Source organism: Cyprinodon tularosa, unplaced genomic scaffold, assembly GCF_016077235.1.
Source record: "Cyprinodon tularosa strain WSP-4 unplaced genomic scaffold, ASM1607723v1 ctg52, whole genome shotgun sequence".
Taxonomy (NCBI): domain Eukaryota; kingdom Metazoa; phylum Chordata; class Actinopteri; order Cyprinodontiformes; family Cyprinodontidae; genus Cyprinodon; species Cyprinodon tularosa.
In genome coordinates, this window is record NW_024039252.1 from 1740180 (window position 1) to 1762256 (window position 22077).

Consider the following 22077-nt stretch of genomic DNA (forward strand, 5'->3'; position numbering starts at 1 on the left):
AATAATGCAGACTAGCTTTATGTATTATGCATTCCTACTGAGGAAAGCGAGATTTAAATCGATTAGTGGTAAAAAAGTAAGAATAAGCCCTCAAAATAATTGCTTCTTAGATCCAAAGCTTGTTGATCATATTTACTTTATATATACAGTTGGATATAATAGATTAGTGGGAATGCTCCTGAAGGGATTTAGTTCATACAGTATTTTCTAAAAAGGAAATAGTTCACTTGTAAGTCAGTGTTTTTTTACAGATCCAATTGATTCACTTTAGCAATTTTTTTAGACGCAAGGTCACTGAAATGCACAAAATTTCCTGCTTATTCGGGAAAAGGCGGAAGTTTCAGCATTAAGGAAGGATCATCAGAGATAAATACATTTAAACTAGAACTTGAAAGGAATCAGAAAATGTACCTGTTTGCTATGTTCTATGTTTCTCCTATTGATTACCAGCCATAAATCCAGCCTTGAAAGAATGTGAATAACTCTAATTTTCAGTGCAATGAGATTATTTAATAACATGGAATATACACTCACCGGCCACTTTATTAGGTACACCTTGCTAGTGTCTGGTTGGACCCCTTATAGTGGCAGCCATTCAATATGGCCTTACCCAGTCAAACATCAGCTGAATAGCAGCCCACTTCCTTGCAACTCCCAGCAGAATCCCTTCCAAATTTCAGACACTGAAGTGACCCCCTCCTTTTCCTGGGCGTGCATATTTGTTTACTCTGTCTCCACCCTTTCACTTAATTACAGGGAGACTGCGCTTCTCTTTGGACAAGAAACCATCTCAGACTGGTTTCTTAAACATGTCAGAATAACATGACACGTTATTCTGCTGGAAATACTACATAAGATGGGTACCTGTGGTCATACAGGGATGGACATAGTCAGCAACAATGTAGTGCAATGAGCATAGGTGTATTTTTCCGTTATGAGATCATTAAAGTCCTATCTTATCTTATCGCTTAATACTCAGGTAAGCTATGGAATCTACACTATGCTCAACTGCTACTAAGGGGCCCAAAGTGTGCAAGAAAATATTCCCCGAACCATTATACCACCACCAGCAGCCTGATGGATCAATGCGTTCATGTTACTGATGCCAAATTGTGATCCTAAATGCAGCAGCAGAAATCAAGACTCCTGGCAACATTTTTTCAATCTTATATTGTACAGTTTCTTGTTCTTAGCTGACTGGGGTGGGTGGGTGTGGTCTTCTGCTGCTGTAGCCCATCTGCCTGAAGGTTTAATGTGTTGTGTGTTCAGAGATGCTCTCCTGCATACCTTGGTTGTAAAAAGTGGTTAATTAAGTTACCATTGTTTTTCTATCAGCTCAAACCAGTCTGGCCATTATTCTCTGACATCTGTCATCAACAAGGCATTTGCACTCATAACTGCCATCCCTGGATATTTCTATCTCTTTATGATGCCTTCAACCATTCCGTTTAGCACCAAGAACTACAGTAAGCCATGATTAAAGTCACTTAAGTCAGCTTTCTTCCCCTTTCTGATGTCCAGTTTTAACTGCAGTAAATCATCTTGATCATGTCCGCATGTCTAAATGCATTGATTTACGTTAAGACTGGTATACCTAATAAAAAGAAAAAACAGAAGACTAAACAGAAAATACAAGGTTAAATGAGTAACGTGTCATTTCCTCAAAGTGTTTGGGTGTTGGTTTCTTTTTCCTTTGTATGGATACAAAATGTCATTGTTGATTATTATGTTCTAATCAATCTTTCCATATTAGTTCATTTATTTGTGCCTATTTGCTTGTTTTTCTATATTCTCTTCCCTATAGATTTGGGGGTTTTATTTTCCTTACATCTCTGATTATCTTCTTATCTTGTTGGTTGTTTTTTGATTTAGTTTAAACGTGTGTTCAAATTTTGTTCTTGCAGGAAATTAGTTCAGGGAAGGAATCATGTTTTCACATGAGAAAAAACAATTATTTGGCCTTTCTTTTTCCATCAGAAATATACATTTTTAGAGAGTTGCAAACAGTTTTGATAGTCACTACATATGTGAGCTTTACATCGTTATCTGGTTTTGCTGGAGGTTTCTTTCTGTTAAAAGGGTGTTTTCCTCTCCACTGACACTTCAAGCATGCTTGGTGTGAGAGATTGCTGAAGAGTCAATAAGTCGATGCAATCAACTGGTTTTCCGTTGATAGAAAACTTTAAATCAATTTCACTGTATTATCTGGTTGAATTGTCTCTGTAAAGTGAGTTGAAATGAGGTGTTGTGAGGTGGCGCTATATAAATAAACTAAAATTAAATTAATTTAATTGTTAGGTTAAAATTCTGGAGAGAAGCATACTGCTGTCTCAGGATGCCTTTTCCCAGAAGGTTCAAAACTCATTTAGTACTATTTCTAGCTGGGGGGTTTAACAGACACATAGTTAGTTTGCTTGGCCGCTCCTTGTGTAATGTAGATTGTTTTACGTTATTTTACGACATAATAAGGACTAATATGAGACCAAAAAAATAGTAAAGTAGGGCAGCTGCAATTTTATGTGCTGCAGAAGTAAGTAGGGATTTAACTCTTGAAGGTAGAAAGTTCTGAATGATGGTTTGAATTATTTACAATTGATTAATATAAACCACAAAATAGTTCACCTCTGACATCTGGATCGTCAAAAGTAAAGAGAATTATCTACGGCCACAGTGGGGGTGATATTTTTTTTGACTACATTAACCTCGAATTAATAACAGCATCAACCATTAACCAGAACATTATACCTGTTATCATCTGACAATCTGTACCTCTGTCAAAACCACACACATTGACACACACCAAAAATCACTCACTTCCTCTCCAGTGGCACTTATTTGAAGACTTATTTGCCCAATTATGCAAATGTGTTCTTTTCCGCTCCGGAAGGCATTCTGTTGCTAGTTTGGCAAATGTGATGTCAATTTAATCCCAAAGTTTAAGATACGAGGGAGCAGGCTTTAGGGTTAGTGGACAGGCCCCTCTGGAGATAAAGTGTGGGCAGTGGATGTGCTGACGGTAAATAAAAGTGCAATATGCTTACAACAAGATTTGACTATGTAATACTCGCTTTTTTGAGTGGGCTAGTTTGATTTATTAAAAGTCTAAAGAGAACACTCTGGCAGATTATTTATAATTGTTTGGATTTAATTTCATAGTAATCCCACTTAAAGCAGTTAATTGTTACTTGCCAATCTCTGTTTGAGTATTATTTTATACAAAATTATGAATGGTATAGTATGTTTTTGTTATTTAGGAGGATTCACAATGGCTTAGATCTGGTTCATAATGTATTAAGTAGAAGAATTAATTTGGCTAAATTACTACCGTAAAACGGGTAACAATGATGTGTAGCTTTGATGTAAACATATTTATTGTAAATCAAACGTAAACATTTATTTTAGGTGATTCTAAATTAAGGAATTCTTAATCAAGAAAACTAAATACAATGTAATTTTTTTCTTAAAACAAAGAAGTAGGACAATGTTGAACTATTCTGATTATCTTATAATTTGTATTGGAATAAATGTAATTTGGTACAAGCCAGCGACTGAATATAATATAGCCTACACTATTTTGGATGGCTTTTAAACTGCAAGTTTATGTTAAAAAATAAGTATAGATTTATTTTGCTAATAAAATTTGAATTCCTTTTTAAACCACTTTTCTAATTGCATTACATAAAAGAAGCATTCTTCAGACATTTTTACCACAAAAGTGCAAAACTTTACATCTATTTTTCTTCATTAAAGGCCACCCAAAAACTGGTCTTGTCCTTTCTAACTTACCCTTTAAAGCTGGGCTCAAAGAAGTTAGAGGCCAAAAGCAATCATCAGAGCTCCGTCCGTATTCAAACTCAATGTGCACCCAAAAGCACACACATGTAGACACCCATACACATACTAAGAGTGTTACGCAACAAGAATCTAGTCTCAATTGCATTTAATCCCCTGTAGCAACTTAATCCCAGGGCTAAGCAAACTCTTCTCGTCAAGCCTCCCTGCTGCTGTTCCAAGAGAGCAGAAGGAAGGACAGAAGAAGAGCTGAAGATAAGACAAGACAAAACAAGGAAATGCTGGAGCTGAAAGGGTAGATTTGACAATGAAGCCAGAGAAGCAGAGATAGAAAAAGTGGAAGGGTTGAAAGGAAGTGCAGCTTCTAGCAATACATTTATGTTTTTCCCCAAACACTGGTTTACTCTTTATCTGACAAAAGGTTAAAGGTCCAACACAACTGATAGAACAACAGAACCAGGAGAAAAAGGGTTAGAAAGTCATAAAAGAAAGAGGAGGATTATAACAAAGAGCTGCACTGGATGTACATTAGAGATTATTTTATTTTATTTGACCCTAAGAAATTGCTGTGTTTATGTTTCCAGAGAACAACATGATTGTTTCTGGAGAATAACATCATTACTTTATGGTGCACTAAATTGGTTATTTGCGTCCATCAGTTAGGGAGCCACAATATAACAATAAAAAAGAAGGAAATGATTTTTAATGGACTCTTTTCTGTCATGTGACTCATTAGATCATTTCCTGTAATGTTGTCATTTAAGGAGCTGCTCAAAGTGAGAGTCTTACCAAAAAAAATGTTTCTTAGATTTTTTGTTTGTTTTTTTAATATACATCAATGTACTACTCATAGATAAATGCTACAATTTGATGCTGAGTAGCAGTTTATTGTTTAAAATATTTAAACTGTTTAGTCCATTGATACATTAGGATAAGAACATCGAGCCAAGTTACAGGCTAGGACTAATCAATGAACAAGTCTACCTGGGTTTTTTGATTACTTACAGATCCTGAGAGTTGAGTCTAAGCTTTCTGGTGATGTCAAATATGTGGTAATAGAAAAAGAATTGAAGAAGATAATTATTATTTGAATGTTGGCTGTCTCCACAGTACTTTCGGGAGAAAACAGGGCTTCAAAGTTATGTTGAAATCACACTGGAAGGCGGCTGGGTGGTAACAAAAGATGTTAAAAATGCCAACTATATAACGTTTTAAACTTCCTGTATATTTTTAATAGTAAACGGACCAGTTGTAAAGGAAAAAAGAGCTTGCCAATGGTTCCTAGGTCCACAATGAATGTGTAATAACTGACACTTAAACAAAAGCTATCTTGACTGTATACATAATATAATGAAATAATGATATGTTATTGCAGCTCTTTTTAATGTCTGTTTTTGTTTTATTTAGAGGACATTTTTAATACAGTATTTTATGGTTCAATTTAAAATAAAAATAAATCAAACTAGTCTTCCAGGTTGCAGCAATCAATCACTCAAAAGGTAGGTAAATAACACCAAAAAGGCATCAAGAGTTGGGTGCGGGAAAAATAGAAAGAAAAGACAGAGGGGTGAATGGAAAATGCCTTGGTGACGTGATCTTTAAACCCTGCAACTGGGACTGTCAAGTAAACTAGTAAATATGGTTTAACACAAATTGCTTTAAACGCCTTTGATTTCATGACATCAGAAAGATAGTTCGACCCTCTCTTCCTCTTTTTCTACTTGATGTTCAGATCAGCTGTGCCCATTGAAAGGCAGTGATTTATTTAGAGAAAGAGAAACAGAATGCAGCAAAGCATTATTTCACAGCTGTATAGCTGTGGATTTAGAATTTATTATGTTATTTTTTTTATTTTTGTTTTTTTATGTGGATGATTGTTCTGCCCTTTTCTAGTTGCTGGTAGAGTGAATCCCAATGGGAAAACCTAGATTTTGGGATTTTGATAGATAAATGCTTTTGGAAGAAAAGTTTTTGTTTTTAGTTGAGGCCACCTGATGAAAGGCTAAAAGCGAAAAATTGTTGCCATAGCCCATTGTACTGACAAAAACATTACTAGGTGAATCTAGTGTACTGCTTGAATGGTATTATTTCATTACATTTTGGTGCAATCTCGAGGGGGACGAGCACAGCTGGGAGCAGATGAAGATGAAGTATCAAAACACTGTTCAAATGGGTAAGACTCGTGCATCATCTCATGGGGTATCTCCTCATTTTGATTCTGTCTTACATTATACAGTAACTACTAACCTGCCTGTTATGCCTGTTTGGCATAGTTGATTCTATAATGCTGTTATTACATATCAATGTGCTCTTCCGATATCAATTAATCCCTTAAATGCTTTGAGGATGGATAAGTAGTGGATGTAACGGTGTACGTACTACATGTGTGATATAAATAATCCCAATTAGTAAAGTTGCTTTTGTTTTTACTGTACAGTCAGATTTGAGCTAATGGTCATCGCTACAGTCATTAGTTTGTCAGCTCTGTGCTGCAATGGTGCAAAGAAGCCTGCCTCCATAGATATGATAGCCACTCCTACAGCACATGATAATAAATAGCAATTTCTAAGGCCATGCAAACATAAAGACTGATACTTTCAGTTCATATATGGTAAAAAATATCATACTTATATATAATATATTACATCTCTGTCAGTAAACCCTTCTAATTATTACACACTGGAGCTTTAAATTCTCCTAAAGTCTCAGAGTTTCTCTTTGTAAGGTTGTCCATATTTTTAAATATACAGTAAGATATACAGTAAGTTTATCTTTCCTTTTCTAATGTTATATAAAACAATTTCCTTCACCAAAATTTAAGGTGAAAATTAGTTGTCCCTTATCAGCAGGCTTGCTAATTTTAAATACTTTTGCACAGTCCTCAATGTTTCATTTACCAGGCATCTCGGTAGAATTTCCGCTGATCCTCATTGAGGAGGGATCATAATGTCTTGAAAGTGTTTCCACTGTTTATGATGTACATTTCCCCATGAGGAGAAAGTACTAAATCTAAATTGAAATGACTGAAAGTGGCAACACTTGAGTCAAACTAAAAGAGAGAGGGAGAGAGATTTCTTTTCATTTGAACAGGAGCAAAGCTCTGCTGTAGAACAGTGATGCTGTATCATCCGGTCCTACCTGACATTGTCATGACGCTGGATGTAGATTTTGTGAAAGATCCTTTCAGGGGGCTTCAGGAAATCCTCTTTCATCTCCATAGCTACGTTTCTGGGCAACAGACTCATTAGCAGGCGCTCCTGAGTGCATGTGTGTATCAAAAAAAAGGGAGAGCAGGGAGAAATGAAACACTTTTCATTTATATGGAGCATTGCAGAAACATTATCACTGTGAAAAATGTGTTGCCAGAAATAAAAAAAATTTTGGGATGGAAATCTGAGAAATATGTGATATGCATATAACACATACATTTGATTTGGGCCCAGGTTTTACCTGTTTTTCATTCTCATCCTCCATTCGTAGTCGTTCTTCAATGCAGTTGCGAGCCTGCAGGAAGGCTTTTCTCTGGGCTCGCTCAGTCAGGATGCGAACAAACAGACCTGACAGGTTGACACTGGTGAACAGCACAGTGTTTGCAACCAGCTGGGAAAGAGGAAAAATGCATCAAATAAATAACTGGTGAGGCAGAGCACTGAGTTGAAAAATAGATTAGGGGAAATTGATCTTGTTGGAAAGGTCCTAAAGATCTCGAAATTAGAAAATTAGTTTGCCACCAAACAACTTTGAAGGAACCCACAGCTTACTATATTGTATATATACAGTAATCTGTATAAGAAAACATATTGAGGTTCTTTGGATTACCTTTTTCAAAAATGGTGATGTCTAATTGTGTTTGCCTGTTCACCAATTTATTGTATTTTATTATTTTTTTTCACACTTAAATCTGTTAGGTCATCAAACAAATGTAATATAAAAGGATACAAAGTTATGTTGTCACATAAAGATTTTACTTATTAACTAAACAAAAAATAAAAACTTACCATTCACACCTGGAATATATGTAAAAATGTTAATGCCTTGTGAACCGATGAAATAACTTTAAAAAATGTATCTTCAATTAAACCTGTCAGGAAACATAGAATATTTTAAAAGATTCCCATTTTTATGGTCCTAATCTAATCTTTAGATCTCCTTACAGTAATTTATATTTATTTACTTATGTCGCTCCACCCCACCCCCCAATCAAACATGTCTTGATCTGGAAAACTCTGGGGAAAAAGTCAATGGCATCAATCACAAAATAATTAAATGCCAATGGTTAAAAATTGTGTTGGTATTATGATAGGCTATGGTGGAACTTTGCTTATTGACTAACCTAAACACAAACTGTAAATGGCTGAATCCATGTTTGCCTGAACGAGAATCAGTTTATTGATATAGGCACAGGCAAGCAGTGTTCAAGAAGCAAAAAAGTGATTAAAAAACAAACAGGGAAATCTACGAAAAAGGAAAAAAAAAGAGTAAAATGAATAGCTGAATTAAAATTTTAGAGTGAACCGGCAAAAGCCTAGACCAGAGTTTATTTGAAACAATTGGAACTTCCGGGTAAAAAAAGGCAATTATTTTAAAAAAAGACAGGAAAATAATTCCTCAACAGTGATGTAAAACCTCCAACACTGGTTGCTTAAAAGCTGTTTCAGCAAACCATCTTAGATTTACTGGCCAAACACTTTTATCCACATAGGGTAAGTGAGGGGTTATAAGTCTCTCAACTTTATAAATGAAATTACCATTTGAAAATAGCTTTTTGAATTAATTAATCTTTCTCTGATTTCGAAATGTGTCTGATAATCTGAAACACAGAAAAATTAAAGGAGGACAGGAGGCAGGAAAAAAATTGATATTAATGTTTTTTTTATAACAAATGATATCACACTTATGTTCACCTTCAAAGAAACAGTAAGTGAACTACAACTACTAAAAGGTAGCCTAATTCTTCGTTTTCTGTATCCATGGCATTGAATCATTGGTGACCCCATGCTCTGATCAGCCATCACCGCAGTGGCTGCAGCAGTGTGACTCCTTTTAACCTTAGTGCTAGCTAATGCTTACTTTGTGGACAAATATACACACCTCTAAAGAGAGTACAACCATGCCTTCATTGTTGACAGTAATTAAGCGCCCAAGGAAATAAATCAAATGATTTATTCATGTATTTTTTCTTCCCTGTTGTGTTCTGCCTTTTTGCTGTCTTAATTTGGTAACAGCTTACATTATTGCAGCACTTATGATTTCAGTACGCATTTTCATAAATACTTAGGCAATACAATGGATGTAATGCACCTACTTTATCTAAAATGTACATTGATTTTGTTTTGCGGTGGTAAACCATATCCGCAACAATACAGTGAAAATTAACCATAAAGAAAAAGAGCTTTAACAAATCTCACTTTGCAAAAGCAAAACTGAAAATGTTTTATTTGTAACTTTCATTTTTATATACATTGGATATTTTGGTAACAAATGCTATTGGAAATAAAGAAATATATAGCTATATATAATTATGTAATATATAATGTATATCATGAAATCGTTGAGAGTGTGATACAATTTGGAACACAGTATGTGTTCTTGTTTAACATGATTTACAATGTGTCACATTTTTCTAAGGATGGTATTGAAACCTAAAGTTAAAGTTAAGAAAATTATTTCAAGTCCAAACTCCTTTTACGAATATATGGATGCAGACTGGGCTTTCCTGATGGAAGAAGTACAAGCTAAATACTTGAGACCTGTTGTGGGTGGTTGGTTCTAACCTGGGACATACAGGCTCATGCCACACAGCTCATCTCTGAGCTTAATGGATTAGCTATCTGTGGTTGCACTGTGATCACCGTCCTTTACAGTGCTACGCAAGTATCTCCTACGTATTGTACTGAACCTCCCCCCAAACAACTTCATCTCAAAGTTATGCCCTTGTGGTATGATAGTGTGAATACCTGACAAAATCTCAGTTTTAAGCGCTCTATAAACAGCTTAATCCTGATTCTAAAAGTAGCGTGTAGGCTAAAATTATCTATTAACCATTAAAATGTTGTGAAAAATGTAGCTAATTCTCTTTTATGAAAATTGATTAAATGCTAAGATACATGGAGTTTGTTTCTAATCACTTTTCTTTTCTTTACAAAACCGAGATCTGGTCCAAGTGGTTCATGTCACTGACCCAGTAATTTGCCCTACTTTTTGTTTTGTCACTCAGTTTAAAGTTCCAAGCCAAGACCCTATGAGGCAGACACCTATGCTTGAGGAAGCATTTAGTGGTTTACAGACTGGTTTAATTCCGATCAATTTACTTTTAGAGCACATATAAAACATCTCAAGTTACACAAGTGTTGTACAGGGATTTCAAAAAGAAATGCAATCAGCATGATATAAAGCTAATAAAAGGAAACGGTGTTAAAAAACACAGAAGTAAAAAATATTAAATAAGAAGCAGTATTTCATACACAATCAGGGCAAAAGGTATGTCAAAAGAGATGTCCTTTGGTTTTAGGCTTGGACCTAAAACTTGCAAAACTCACCAGTTTGGCAATGTTGAAGATTCTGAATGGTTATATTAGAAAACATCTTACTTTTAATAAACTGGACTGTAGTTACCCCACAAATACCACTTTTTTTTAACCCATCACTTGTCACTGTGCCTTTGTTCAAGTGGCTGAGTTAGCACTTTTTGGACACCAAAGACATATACTAGGGTTTTTTATATCCGTCTGATAATATAAGGTGACATCCCCACCCCCCATCCCCACAGGTCTGTGGCAAGTCTCTTGAAAAGCTAAATCTATTATAGGAGTGCTCACCTATTTCACTCTGAGCTTGAGTTATTACCTTTAACTTCAAAACTCAGATTTCGAATGATGAAACCTAGAAGATCCAAATGGAACAAATCTGTTGAACTCAGATGAAGACAAAGTTACACTGGTTTGATATGAAAGAGGTCCTAACCAATTGTTTTCATATATGATTATTTTAATTTAGAGTATTTAGGAGTAGCGAAAGAAATAAATCGATCAGGGAACTTGGTCACTTATCCTTGTGGGAGTTTAAAACTTGCCATTTTTCTTGAACTTTTGCAGTGGTGCACTTTAAATATGTTTACCTCTTTTCATGAAATGACTATGGCAGCAATTTGTTCTTAAAAGATAACTTTTATAACTTCTCAAAATAATAGTCACCCTCCTCTGTCAAACATGTCAGGGTGGTACATAAACCATGACATAACATGTCAGGTTATACAGTATTATGGTTTAATTTTTATAGGCCTTCTGTATACAGTAATGCATGTGTCCACATGCACTTACAATGCACAGAAATAGTTGATATATTTTGTATTTTTGTCATGTGTTTGCGTAAATGACAACTTGATAATTATCATCTATTCTTCTTTCCTTTAATTAAAACAAGGTAAGGTATTGCTGTGGCCTGTTTTGGGTCAGAGTTAAACAAAGCTTCAAAGTGTCTCCCTGCGGGGAGCTGTCCTTTGTGCTGAACTGGCATCCAAACTTTGCAGTCGGCGTTAAATAGCCTACTATAGATGTTGCTGTATAGGTTTTACTAATTAAAAAAAGATGACAGGCTTATTATTCACAGCGCAGATGTAGCCTACTTACCGTTCTCCATAGTTTCTGAGTTTTCACCGTAACAGAAGTGGCAGTCACAATTAGATGCGAGATGGACACCATGACTCCGAACACGATAGCTAAGAGCGTCCTCACAGGTAGCAGCGCGTAGGCGACGAAGGTGACCAGGATGAGTTGCCACACACCCTGCTCTGGGGACGTGGGGGGCTCCAGTCCCATCGCGCCCAGGGAAAAGGGGCAGCAGAGGAAGGAAAAAGTGAAGCTGAAGAGAAGCGTCAGGTTAACAATCTGCTGGAGCTGAGTCACTTGCAGGTACTTGACGTTCGTTACTATGAAGAGGGAGAGGAAGATGATACAGTGGATCGGATGGGACCCCTTGGATATGGTGAGGCTCGGGCCGGACAGAAGCTCCACCACGGTCAGCGTCGCTGAGGTGAAGATGAGGACCGCGAGGGCTTTAAGCGTGGACGTCTGCTCCAGTTTCAGGTTGTAGTTTTGGAAGAGGGACTCCAGCTCCTTGCAGTCGAACTCGTCCTCGCAGGCGATTGTGGTCAGGGGGACACCCGGTGGACAGTGACTTCTTTTTCGCCTGGTTTTGACTTTCTGAAACGGCATTTCCTCCATGTTAGTGCCATTCATAAACTGAATACCTGCACAAGCCTCAGCTCGAACAGCAGATCCCACGCTGAGCCGCCAATGATGGAAGGATGAAGAAAAAAACAGACGCGCACAGCAAGAAGCAGAGCGTCCCAAATAGCGCAGGCTGGACGGACGCGCACCAGACTATCCACAGGTTGGACTGTGTTGTCCAGAAGGTTTAACGGGAAATAAAATCTTCATTTCCTCTGCTGTGTATTAAGTCCTGCTGCAGAACGGATCTTTCAGCCTCCGTTTGGGCACCACACGAGGGACGAGAGACACGACGTGTATTTCTGGATGGATACAGCTTTTTTTTTTTTTTTTTTGCGGGGCTCTGATAGGATCACGCCTGCGCATTGTAAGCTGAAGACAAGACACGTCTGAGCCACTCAGCGCACTGAGTCAAGACGGATTGAGTGGAGACAGTAGAACAGTACAAGCAATGCATCGTCTTCTTTAGGACATGTTTCTGTCATGTTACCCCTGCAAATCTATCATTTGAGTGATGCCATTTGTTTATTTAAATCTGCACACACGTGATTAATTTGCTTAGGGCATACATTAAAAAAAATACATTCCATTCACAATAAGAACTCCCTTAAAAGCAGCACCGTTGTTGGCATTCCGAGGGAGGCGTGTCGCTCATTACCAGCTAAAGATTAATGACCCGGCATTGGCTGCCATCGTTGCGACCCGTCGATGCCATGGAGAGGGTGGAAGAAAGTGACAGATGGACGGCAGGTGCCAAAGTCCAGCACTCGACCATGCCACACTCCGCATGCCTTCTGTCCCTCTCCCCGCCCTCCACCCAAAAACTCTCACTGTCTGTGTCTCTTTGGCTCAGCTGTTTGTGTCCCAGCTTTCACTGATCCAGCACAGAATTGGAGTGAGGTTATAGAATGTGGCAGATAAACAAAAAGAGAGAGAGAGGGGGGGAATGGATGAGATGAAAAATAGAATCAAGGTTTGTGTGTGAGGGAGATTGAGACACAGAAAGATAGAGTAAGAGTTATTTTGGTAGTTGTTTAGTGTGTTTGTCTTTTTTTTAATCCCCACTTCTCGTTTCCATTCATCAGATAGATAGATAGATAGATAGATAGATAGATAGATAGATAGATAGATAGATAGATAGATAGATAGATAGATAGATAGATAGATAGATAGATAGATAGATGTCCCTTTGATGAATGCATTTATCACAAGAAGACACATTTACTCAGGTCCTCAGAAGAGTGATAGTGACATTATTTGTTGCTCCCTCCAAAAAGACCCCCTCCCACTGATTAAGGATGCTATGTTTAGTAATAGAAATTATCTCTAATCCCAGCTGAACTTCAGAATCTGCCTTCTTTCTGTTAAGCAAATCAAGTGATATTTCATTCTGTCTTTTACCTTTTCTTCATGTCTTCCTTTTCCTGTCTGTAATCTCAATCTCTCCTATGAGAGCAAGAGAGACTCAGATGTGGGACACAGGATGTAGGACACCTTGCCTTTACAATGATATCATGTCTTATCTACAGAGATGTACCATCACTGGACTTAATAAGCTGACAAATAAACATGGCAGTCATCTTATCATACAGGTGCTGGTCATAAAATTAGAATATCATGAAAAAGTAGATTGATTTCAGTAATTCCATTTAAAAAGTGAAACTTGTATATTATATTCATACATTACATACAAACTCATATATTTCAGATGTTTATTTTGTTTAATTTTGATGATTACAAATGACAACAAATGAAAATCTCAAATTCATCATATCAGAAAATTAGAATATTACTGAAGACCAATAAAAACAAAGAATTTATAGAAATGTTGGCCAACTGAAAAGTATGAACATGAAAAGTATGAGCATGTACAGTATTTAGTTGGGCCTCCTTTGGCCTGTATTACTGCAGCAATGCGGCGTGGCATGGAGTCGATCAGTCTGTGGCACTGCTCAGGTGTTATGATAGCCCAGGTTGCTCTAATAGTGGCTTTTAGCTCTTCTGAATTGTTGGGTCTGGTGTATTGCATCTTCTTCTTCACAATACCCCATAGATTTTCTATGGGGTTAAGGTCAGGAGAGTTTGCTGGCCAATTAAGAACAGGGATACCATGGTCCTTCAACCAGGTACTGGTAGCTTTGGCACTGTGTGCAGGTGCCAAGTCCTGTTGGAAAATGAAATCTGCATCTCCAAAAAGTTGGTCAGCTGCAGGAAGCATGAAGTGCTCTAAAACTTCCTGGTATGTGGCTGCGTTGACCCTGGACCTCAGAAAACACAATGGACCAACACCAGCAGATGACATGGCACCCCAAACCATCACTGACTGTGGAAACTTTACACTGGACTTCAAGCAACGTGGATGAAGTGCCTCTCTTCTTTTCCTCCAGACTCTGGGACCTTGATTTCCAAAGGAAATGCAAAATTTACTTTCATCAGAGAACATGACTTTGGACCACTCACCAGCAGTCCAGTCCTGTTTCTCTTTAGCCCAGGCAAGACGCTTCTGACGCTGGTTCAAGAGTGTCTTGACACAAGGAATGCGACAGCAGAAACCCATGTCTTTCATACGTCTGTGTGTGGTGGTTCTTGAAGCACTCACTCCAGCTGCAGTCCACTCTTTGTGAATCTCCCCCACATTTTTGAATGGGTTTTGTTTCACAATCCTCTCCAGGGTGCGGTTATCTCTCTTGCTTGTACACTTTTTTCGACCACATCTTTTCCTTCCCTTCGCCTCTCTATTAATGTGCTTGGACACTGAGCTCTGTGAACAGCCAGCCTCTTTAGCGATGACCTTTTGTGTCTTGCCCTCCTTGTGCAAGGTGTCGATGGTCGTCTTTTGGACAACTGTCAAGTCAGCAGTCTTCCCCATGATTGTGTAGCCTATAGAACTAGACTGAAAGACCATTTAAAGGCTTTTGCAGGTGGTTTGAGTTAATTAGCTGATTAGAGTGTGGCACCAGGGGCCATCAATTTTGAACCTTTTCACAATATTCTAATTTTCTGATATGATGAATTTGAGATTTTCATTTGTTGTCATTTGTAATCATCAAAATTAAACAAAATAAACATCTGAAATATATGAGTTTGTATGTAATGTATGAATATAATATACAAGTTTCACTTTTTAAATGGAATTACTGAAATCAATCTACTTTTTCATGATATTCTAATTTTATGACCAGCACCTGTATGTCACCTGTCAGCGGTGCCTTCTCGCCAAGGTGATATACAAATGAAAGACTGTCGTATCATTTGTAGTCTGCCAAACTGGGTGTAATTAATCAGGAACTGATTTTCTGTAACTGATTATATAATAAATTCAACATTCTTAGTGTTGCATCTCCTAAATCAATCCAAACAACAAGGCTGCTGTTTCATTATTTTATGATATGCAGTATATTAAATCCCAAAATATTCCAACCAATGTATTGCAGAATTTTTTTGCCTTGGATTTCCTTTCTTTTAATCTTTTGTTCTGATTTTTGCTTTGCATAAATACAGTAGAGCCATTGTTCAACGTATACATGTTATCCCCTATGTTTTTAGTGACTTCAGGTGTAAGTGGATGGTCACACTCTGTCAAGCCTCATCTTCATAGAACAAAGGGAGGTCTTATGGGAGTTCACAGCACAAAGCTGCATTCCAAGGACACCAGACAAAAGAGACAGACAGGGAGCCAGCTTCCTGCTGCATGCTTTGCTTCTAAAACTTCATCTCTCCCTCTCCCTGCCTGCATTCTGTGTCTGACTTGTTCGTCAAACTAAAAACTTTTCAAAGTGCAATCTTTGATAGAAAAGGCACACACCAATGCATCTAATTTGAAGCAAAGATATGTCAATATGTCTGATATTTTTACATCACAAAAATTTTCTATTGTTTTTTTTTATAGTAGATATATATATATTTTTTGTAGCACATCTGTGTTGGCTGAGGTACCCAGAAAGAAAAGGAACTACAGGTCCCAACATGCCTTGCAGCTCTGACATCACACCATAGGTGATAAAATCCACCATTAGCTCTCCTTTGCACCCTTCCCACTGCTTTGAAGACCACTTCTCAAAATTCCTTTGAAGAAAAAGCTTGTTTAAGCTTGGAGTCAGAGCGAACAGATTGTCTGCAGATTTCCAAACTCCAGTTCTGTAGGAGGGCCCTTGAGCTGAAGCTGCCATCTTTGTTCCTGAGCAGAGAATATTCTTTGTGATCCAAGGGGACTTGACATTTCTCCTCGTTTACTGTAGAGTAGGCCTATCTTGTTGCTTTGGCCAAGCAATCTGACAGGTAACCACTTTCCTCCCTCCCTTTCTTGTGGAAGAAGCTACAGCAATTCCAGGGACATCATTGGGAGCTGTTGCCAACCTGCCTTTCAAACAGGACATTTTGCTTTTTGTCATTCTTTGCTACTTTCATCTTGCCTGGGCAGGTTGATTATTAGAAGTAGCTTTAGATGCTGATATTTACTCCAGAGGGAATTTGCTCACACTTGCTGTTGGATGTTTTATTGATGGATCTGAACTGAACTGCTAAGCCTGCATTGCTGGTTTGTTTCGAGGAGGGTAGCATCCTGCAACTGCAGCCAGTTCCCTCGACATACCAAATTCACATCACTGCTTTGTTTATATTAAATCCACTGATTGTTTAATTAATTTGGTGTTGTTTTAGTTTTTTCTTGTTTGTAGTCTTGAACAGAATAATTGCTATCAGTGAGTTTTGGTGTTTAAAATACCTATCAGCATATATAAATTAGAAGTGTTTGTGGTTCTTTTACATGAGTCATCTGCTATTTTTAAAGAGAGGCCAGTGCTGGTAAACATTTTAACAGTTTGATAATATAGCAACATTTGTTGTGATTTAACTTATTAATAATATTCACCAATTGCACTTATTCAAGTTGTTAACAAGTATGAGTGGTTTAGGTCATAAAAAAATATCTAAAATATCTGGATTTTGAAGTGCCAATTAAAAATCCACTGTTCAAAGACATCTACTCAACATATTCTAATTATGAGTGCGTATGAAATCGTACGTAAAGTTATGCACACTATTTCGTACGTTTTGGACGTTTTTCCTCAAAAAACCACATCAGTGCGCATGCGCTGGCAGACAGAAAAAAAAAGCAGATCCGTGGACGGACGTAAAACTGGGAAAAACAGTGCAATCATCACTTGTTTATGTCTCTAACTACGTTGCTTGCTGTTTTATATCTTAGGGTTAGGGTCAGGGTTAGGGTTAGGGCTAATTGTAATTTATAGTCTATATTCATGAATGGTGCGTCGCATGCGCATACGACAAAAAAATGTCCAAAACGTACGAAATTACGGTGCATAACTTTTCGTACGATTTCATACAATGAGAATAGGTTGATATACTTGAAATAATTAAAGATTGGGAAAGGCCATCTAGAGGCCACTAAAAGAATGTAGAAGCAAGAAACATAAAGAAAGTGTGAATAAAGTGTTTTTCCAAGGGACCTTATTTGATTCATATGTAAAATATATATACATTTTGGGGTTGTCTACTTCGGTAGTGAAAGTAATAAGCCTTAGTGCTTGCTACACAGAGCAACGGTGTCCCCACAAACCGGACGTAGGGGTTTGTCCTGTAACAACCACTTTGAGCATCGGTATGTCTTTGATCCCCTGCCTTCCCTGCTGTTAGTAGTAGGAGGGTCTGCTGGCAGTCTGCCCCAGGGAACCTTTAGTTACAACAGGTAGCATGTTAATGTGTTTGTGAATTGGTGAATGAATGCATGTAGTGTGAAGAACTTTGGGGTCCTAGACTGAACAAAGCACTATAGAAGTACAGACCATTTACCACAATCTGTACTGTGAATGTATGTCTTTTTGGGTTTCCATCTCATACAAGCAGAAATTTTCTGTATTTGAAAAAATCAGCCACATAGATCCAGCAAGGAGACATTAAAATCATTCTTTTTAAAAAGCAGAGAAGATTATCAGCTAGAACATTTAGATGTGTTACCCATGTATAAACAGTGCTTTACATTTGCTGACAGAGGATCAAGCACAGAACAGGGTGTCTACACACTGGCGGTTTTATCTGCTGGCTCAACAGTAACAAATGGAACAGCCAAGACATACCCAGGAGGAGTAGCAGCACATAATGTAAATTAGCTTATGTCAGGTATAATCACAATGTCCTAAGCCAAAACAGAGTAAACACACTTTTGGGATATGCCTACAAAGCAACAACACAGAGTGTATTAATTACAGTATGTTTTGATACATTTGGATTACAATTTATTGAAACATTTTGCTGAAGAACTTTAGCACTGACAAAATCTACTGATTATCAAGGTAGAACCTGAATCAGTAAAGTAGTTGTTTTTTAATTCAGCACAAGATATTCATCTCGTCTACAAAACATGTTCACACTCTAAACAGTCTAGCACAGTGAGTGTAATTTCCAGGTTCCTCTGAAGCTGTAAATGCTCTGGGGCATTACCTTTTTATATTATTGCTGAAAGAAGTGCAGGGTGGTGTTGATCAAGTCCTTTGGATGTGCATGCTGCTGAGCAACAGCTTTTAATCGAAAAAGGCTGCTAAGTCATAATGCATGAAAATATGTAAAAGAAATATTTACTTAGGTTGTTACTGGAGGGATATTTGTTGACAAATAAATTATTAGGAAGTTTAATTATGACTGCAAGACATACCTGCACTTGTTACACACTTTAGTTAGCTTAGAGTGTTTCAATAGCTATTAGACACACAGGATTCAAGTGCAACACCCGCTTTTCAGAAATCCTCTCGAAGCTTTAGATTATTTAGATAATCTCAGTGTGTAGCCTACTTGTGCGTTTGCGCATGTGTCTTTGTGTCCAGTCTAAGTGTCCTCGCTCGTACGTGAGACTGTCTCCCAAAGTAGCACGTGCCACACTGAATCCCAGCAGCAGCTATTCTCTGCCGCATGCGATAAGCATCAAGGAAATACACTCAGAGACAAACACAGACAGACAAAAAAACATAACAGATGTATTTCATTTTGACATTTTACATCTAAATACTATGAAAATATTTGATATATGCCATATAAGAATGGGAACATGAAATAAATTCATAACTGTGTTCGGTTTAATAGATTAATTAATTATCATTTAATCCGGTTGATATTTACCATGATATGGAAATAATTTGAATACAACAATACTAAACTCTACCAACTGTGCGAGTTTGAAAATCATGAATGCAAACAAGTTAAGATTTGGTTTTGCAGAGACAGAGCAATGGGAAAATGGGTAGCCTAATGATAAAGACAATCAGAGAAACTTTTTTTATGATCAAAATCCACCTGTACAATGAATATTGTGTAGGTCACATCAAACCAGAGTATGCTGTTAGAAGGTCTTAAGGATTAACCAGTGATCAATAACCAGGAAAAAGTGGCTGCAAGCCCTGATCCTAATTAGAGCAGGGTTAGAGCAGATTAGCTTGAACCTGAGTCCCTGACAACAGAACAGCTTTTCTCCAACAACAACTCCCTTTCAGCGAGGCTTCCTAGGTGCACCATAAGCATAATTCATTGATCAAATAGTAAAAACACACATCAAAATGTATATAAAACTCCCAGTGTGCTGTCTACGCTAATGGTATATCTTAAGGAATGTCAAATGGATCTAAAAAGCATTAAATATGCGCTGTAGAAATAGGTCAGGCCAGGCTTATAAATGAGCCTGTGGGACAACATAAAGGGACAATGCCACTTTGAAAATTAGCATAGCCCTGGTTCCAACACTGGAGATTAGCTGCAAAACTTTGTCACTGCAGCCAGTATCCAGTTCAGGTAGTATAAGGTTGGGAGGGGACCATCAGGAGATTAGCGTGTGCCTTTCTAGTCCTGAAAGTGTAAATGTGGGTGTGTGAGTAATGCATAAAGGCATACTCACATACGCTGGTCTTCATTCCCAAGTTGTGAATTGTGAGCTTCTCTACATATCAAGCTCTGTTATATTTCAAATTCTTTTAGAACAGAAAATAAAACATTTAATATAAACGTGCCCTATTAATGTAAAATAGAGCTTCTGGAATTTTTGAAACATACTAATATATTTAGTACTAGTGTATTTACTGGTATATTTAGTATTAGAGGGGGTGAACTTATGTCTTTTGTTTTTCCTTTTGGGTTGTTCTCTATGAGTATATGTATGTAATTTACTTGTTTTTATTGTAATTGAAACATTAAGAACCAATAAAGAGGGTCCATGGTAATATATTTAGTATTTAAGAGTATCGAAAAATTTCTTCGCCCTTGAGGAATAATGATATTATAGATAATTCTTTCTTTCAAGGTGCATTAGGCTCTTAGCTTTAACCTAACATTGTTAAAATGTGCAATTATACCTAAAAGGTGTTTCTATGAATCGAAACGCAGTCCAAATATATAGGAAAGATGTAAGGATATTCAAAGTAACCAGAATCTTACAGTTTTGGGGAAACTTGAGTCTGCTTACATAAAATTCCTTATCTATAGAAAACAATAAATCCTTAGTAATTTATCCCAGGACAGCTGAAGGACTTGGTGGCCCTCTAGTTAGAAAGCAGAGCATTTGTGACAGAAAATAATACCAGAATATCGGTCAAACACAGGCTCCAATCTCAGACTGACTCCTGATCCCTGAGCAATACCCATAACTCAACAATTCTCCTTGGATGCTACAAGTTGATCGCTGCTTCCGACCCAAATAGATAGTACCTGAGTTGAATAATTAACAATGCTTTTATATATTTAGTATCTTTAACACAAGTATTTATCTTAATTTCTGTAGTTGAACCTAATGACTTCTTACTGTTTGATCAAGATCCCCAGGTTGGGGTTAAAACCACAACTTTGGGAATTAATGCCCAATAGGATGGATTAATTTGGTTTTGATGTACAAATGCAACCACAAGTAATGGTGATTATAGTATCGCTATTTTTTCCCATGATCAAGAAAAAAAAGAAAAACCTTCATAGCAACATGTTAAGAGAGGAATATTCTCTGGAACATTAGTGTGCCAAAATTTTTTGCTAATGAGGTGACAGTACAGATGTGGCTTCAGATCATCAAATACTTAAGGTAAACCACATGAACCCATTCAATCAGTTTTTAATAACTAAGAAATATCTTTTAAAGCCAAAAAACAGAACAATTTATGCAAGATAAGATTGTTTAAATGTTATAAAATTGAATGTTGTGACAGTCAAACAGTTTGTGATATGAAAGTACAGCCTGTGCAGTAAAAGATATACCGCTTCGCCAAACTGGCAGAGTAAGCTGTGTTTTCCTATAGAGGTACTCACATGTGCTGTCTAACAGTTTGGCCTCACTATGGAATTGTGTTAAATTCATGGAGGCTCAACCAGCTTTATCTGCTTTGAGCTGACACTTCTGCCAGTCTGCATACGAAACGAAAAGTCATACATGAAGGATGAACGACTGTTTCAGTCATATTGTTTTCCTGATGCTTGTAAAGACACTCCCCCCTGTTGATACCAAACATTCACTATAGGCCTCAAAATGGAATATTGTCAGATCTATTCAGCAGTTCTTTCACAGATCTATCAATCCTAACAAACACATCAAGGCTTTCCTTATTAATATAAGGGGCTGCTGTATACCTGCATACCCCCCATTCTTTGAGCAGACCTATTAATTAGAATAAACAAAAAATAAATAAATAAACAGCCCTCTTGGAGAAAGAGCTTTATTATATCTTTCTAATGCACATAACCTTCCAATAACCTTTCAGTTCTATTTATAGGTGAGGGTTTCTAACCCTTGGTGCAAACCATGACAGGCATTTAGACAGGCATATAGAATATGAAACTATAAAAAATATTAAACAAAAAACAATATACTTTATAATGCTTCTTGGTTGTAAAATTAGAGATAAACCCTCCTTTTTGGTGCCAATGTACCAGTAAAATGCTTTATACAAGACTGTACAATGTTCATCAGAGAAAGTATAATTCTAAAAAAGCTGTTTGCTTCCCTCTACTGTTCATTTTTTACATGCAGGGCTATGGTCCACTGAAGCAGGAGAGAAAATGAAAGCCCACCAAA

General features: G+C 37.2%; 1 protein-coding gene across 2 annotated transcripts in view; it reads right to left on the bottom strand.

The window, feature by feature from the left end:
- Positions 1-12029, bottom strand: part of LOC119795701 (adenylate cyclase type 1-like) — a 60060-nt gene extending 48031 nt beyond the window's left edge. For both annotated transcript variants that reach the window (XM_038303832.1, XM_038303831.1), the window contains exons 1-3: positions 11421-12029; positions 7243-7392; positions 6931-7049 (exon numbers count right to left, since the gene is read on the bottom strand). In XM_038303832.1, coding sequence (XP_038159760.1) covers positions 6931-7049; positions 7243-7392; positions 11421-12029 — 878 coding nt within the window. The remainder of the gene's footprint in view (positions 1-6930; positions 7050-7242; positions 7393-11420) is intronic.
- Between the last annotated feature and the right edge of the window lie 10048 nt (positions 12030-22077).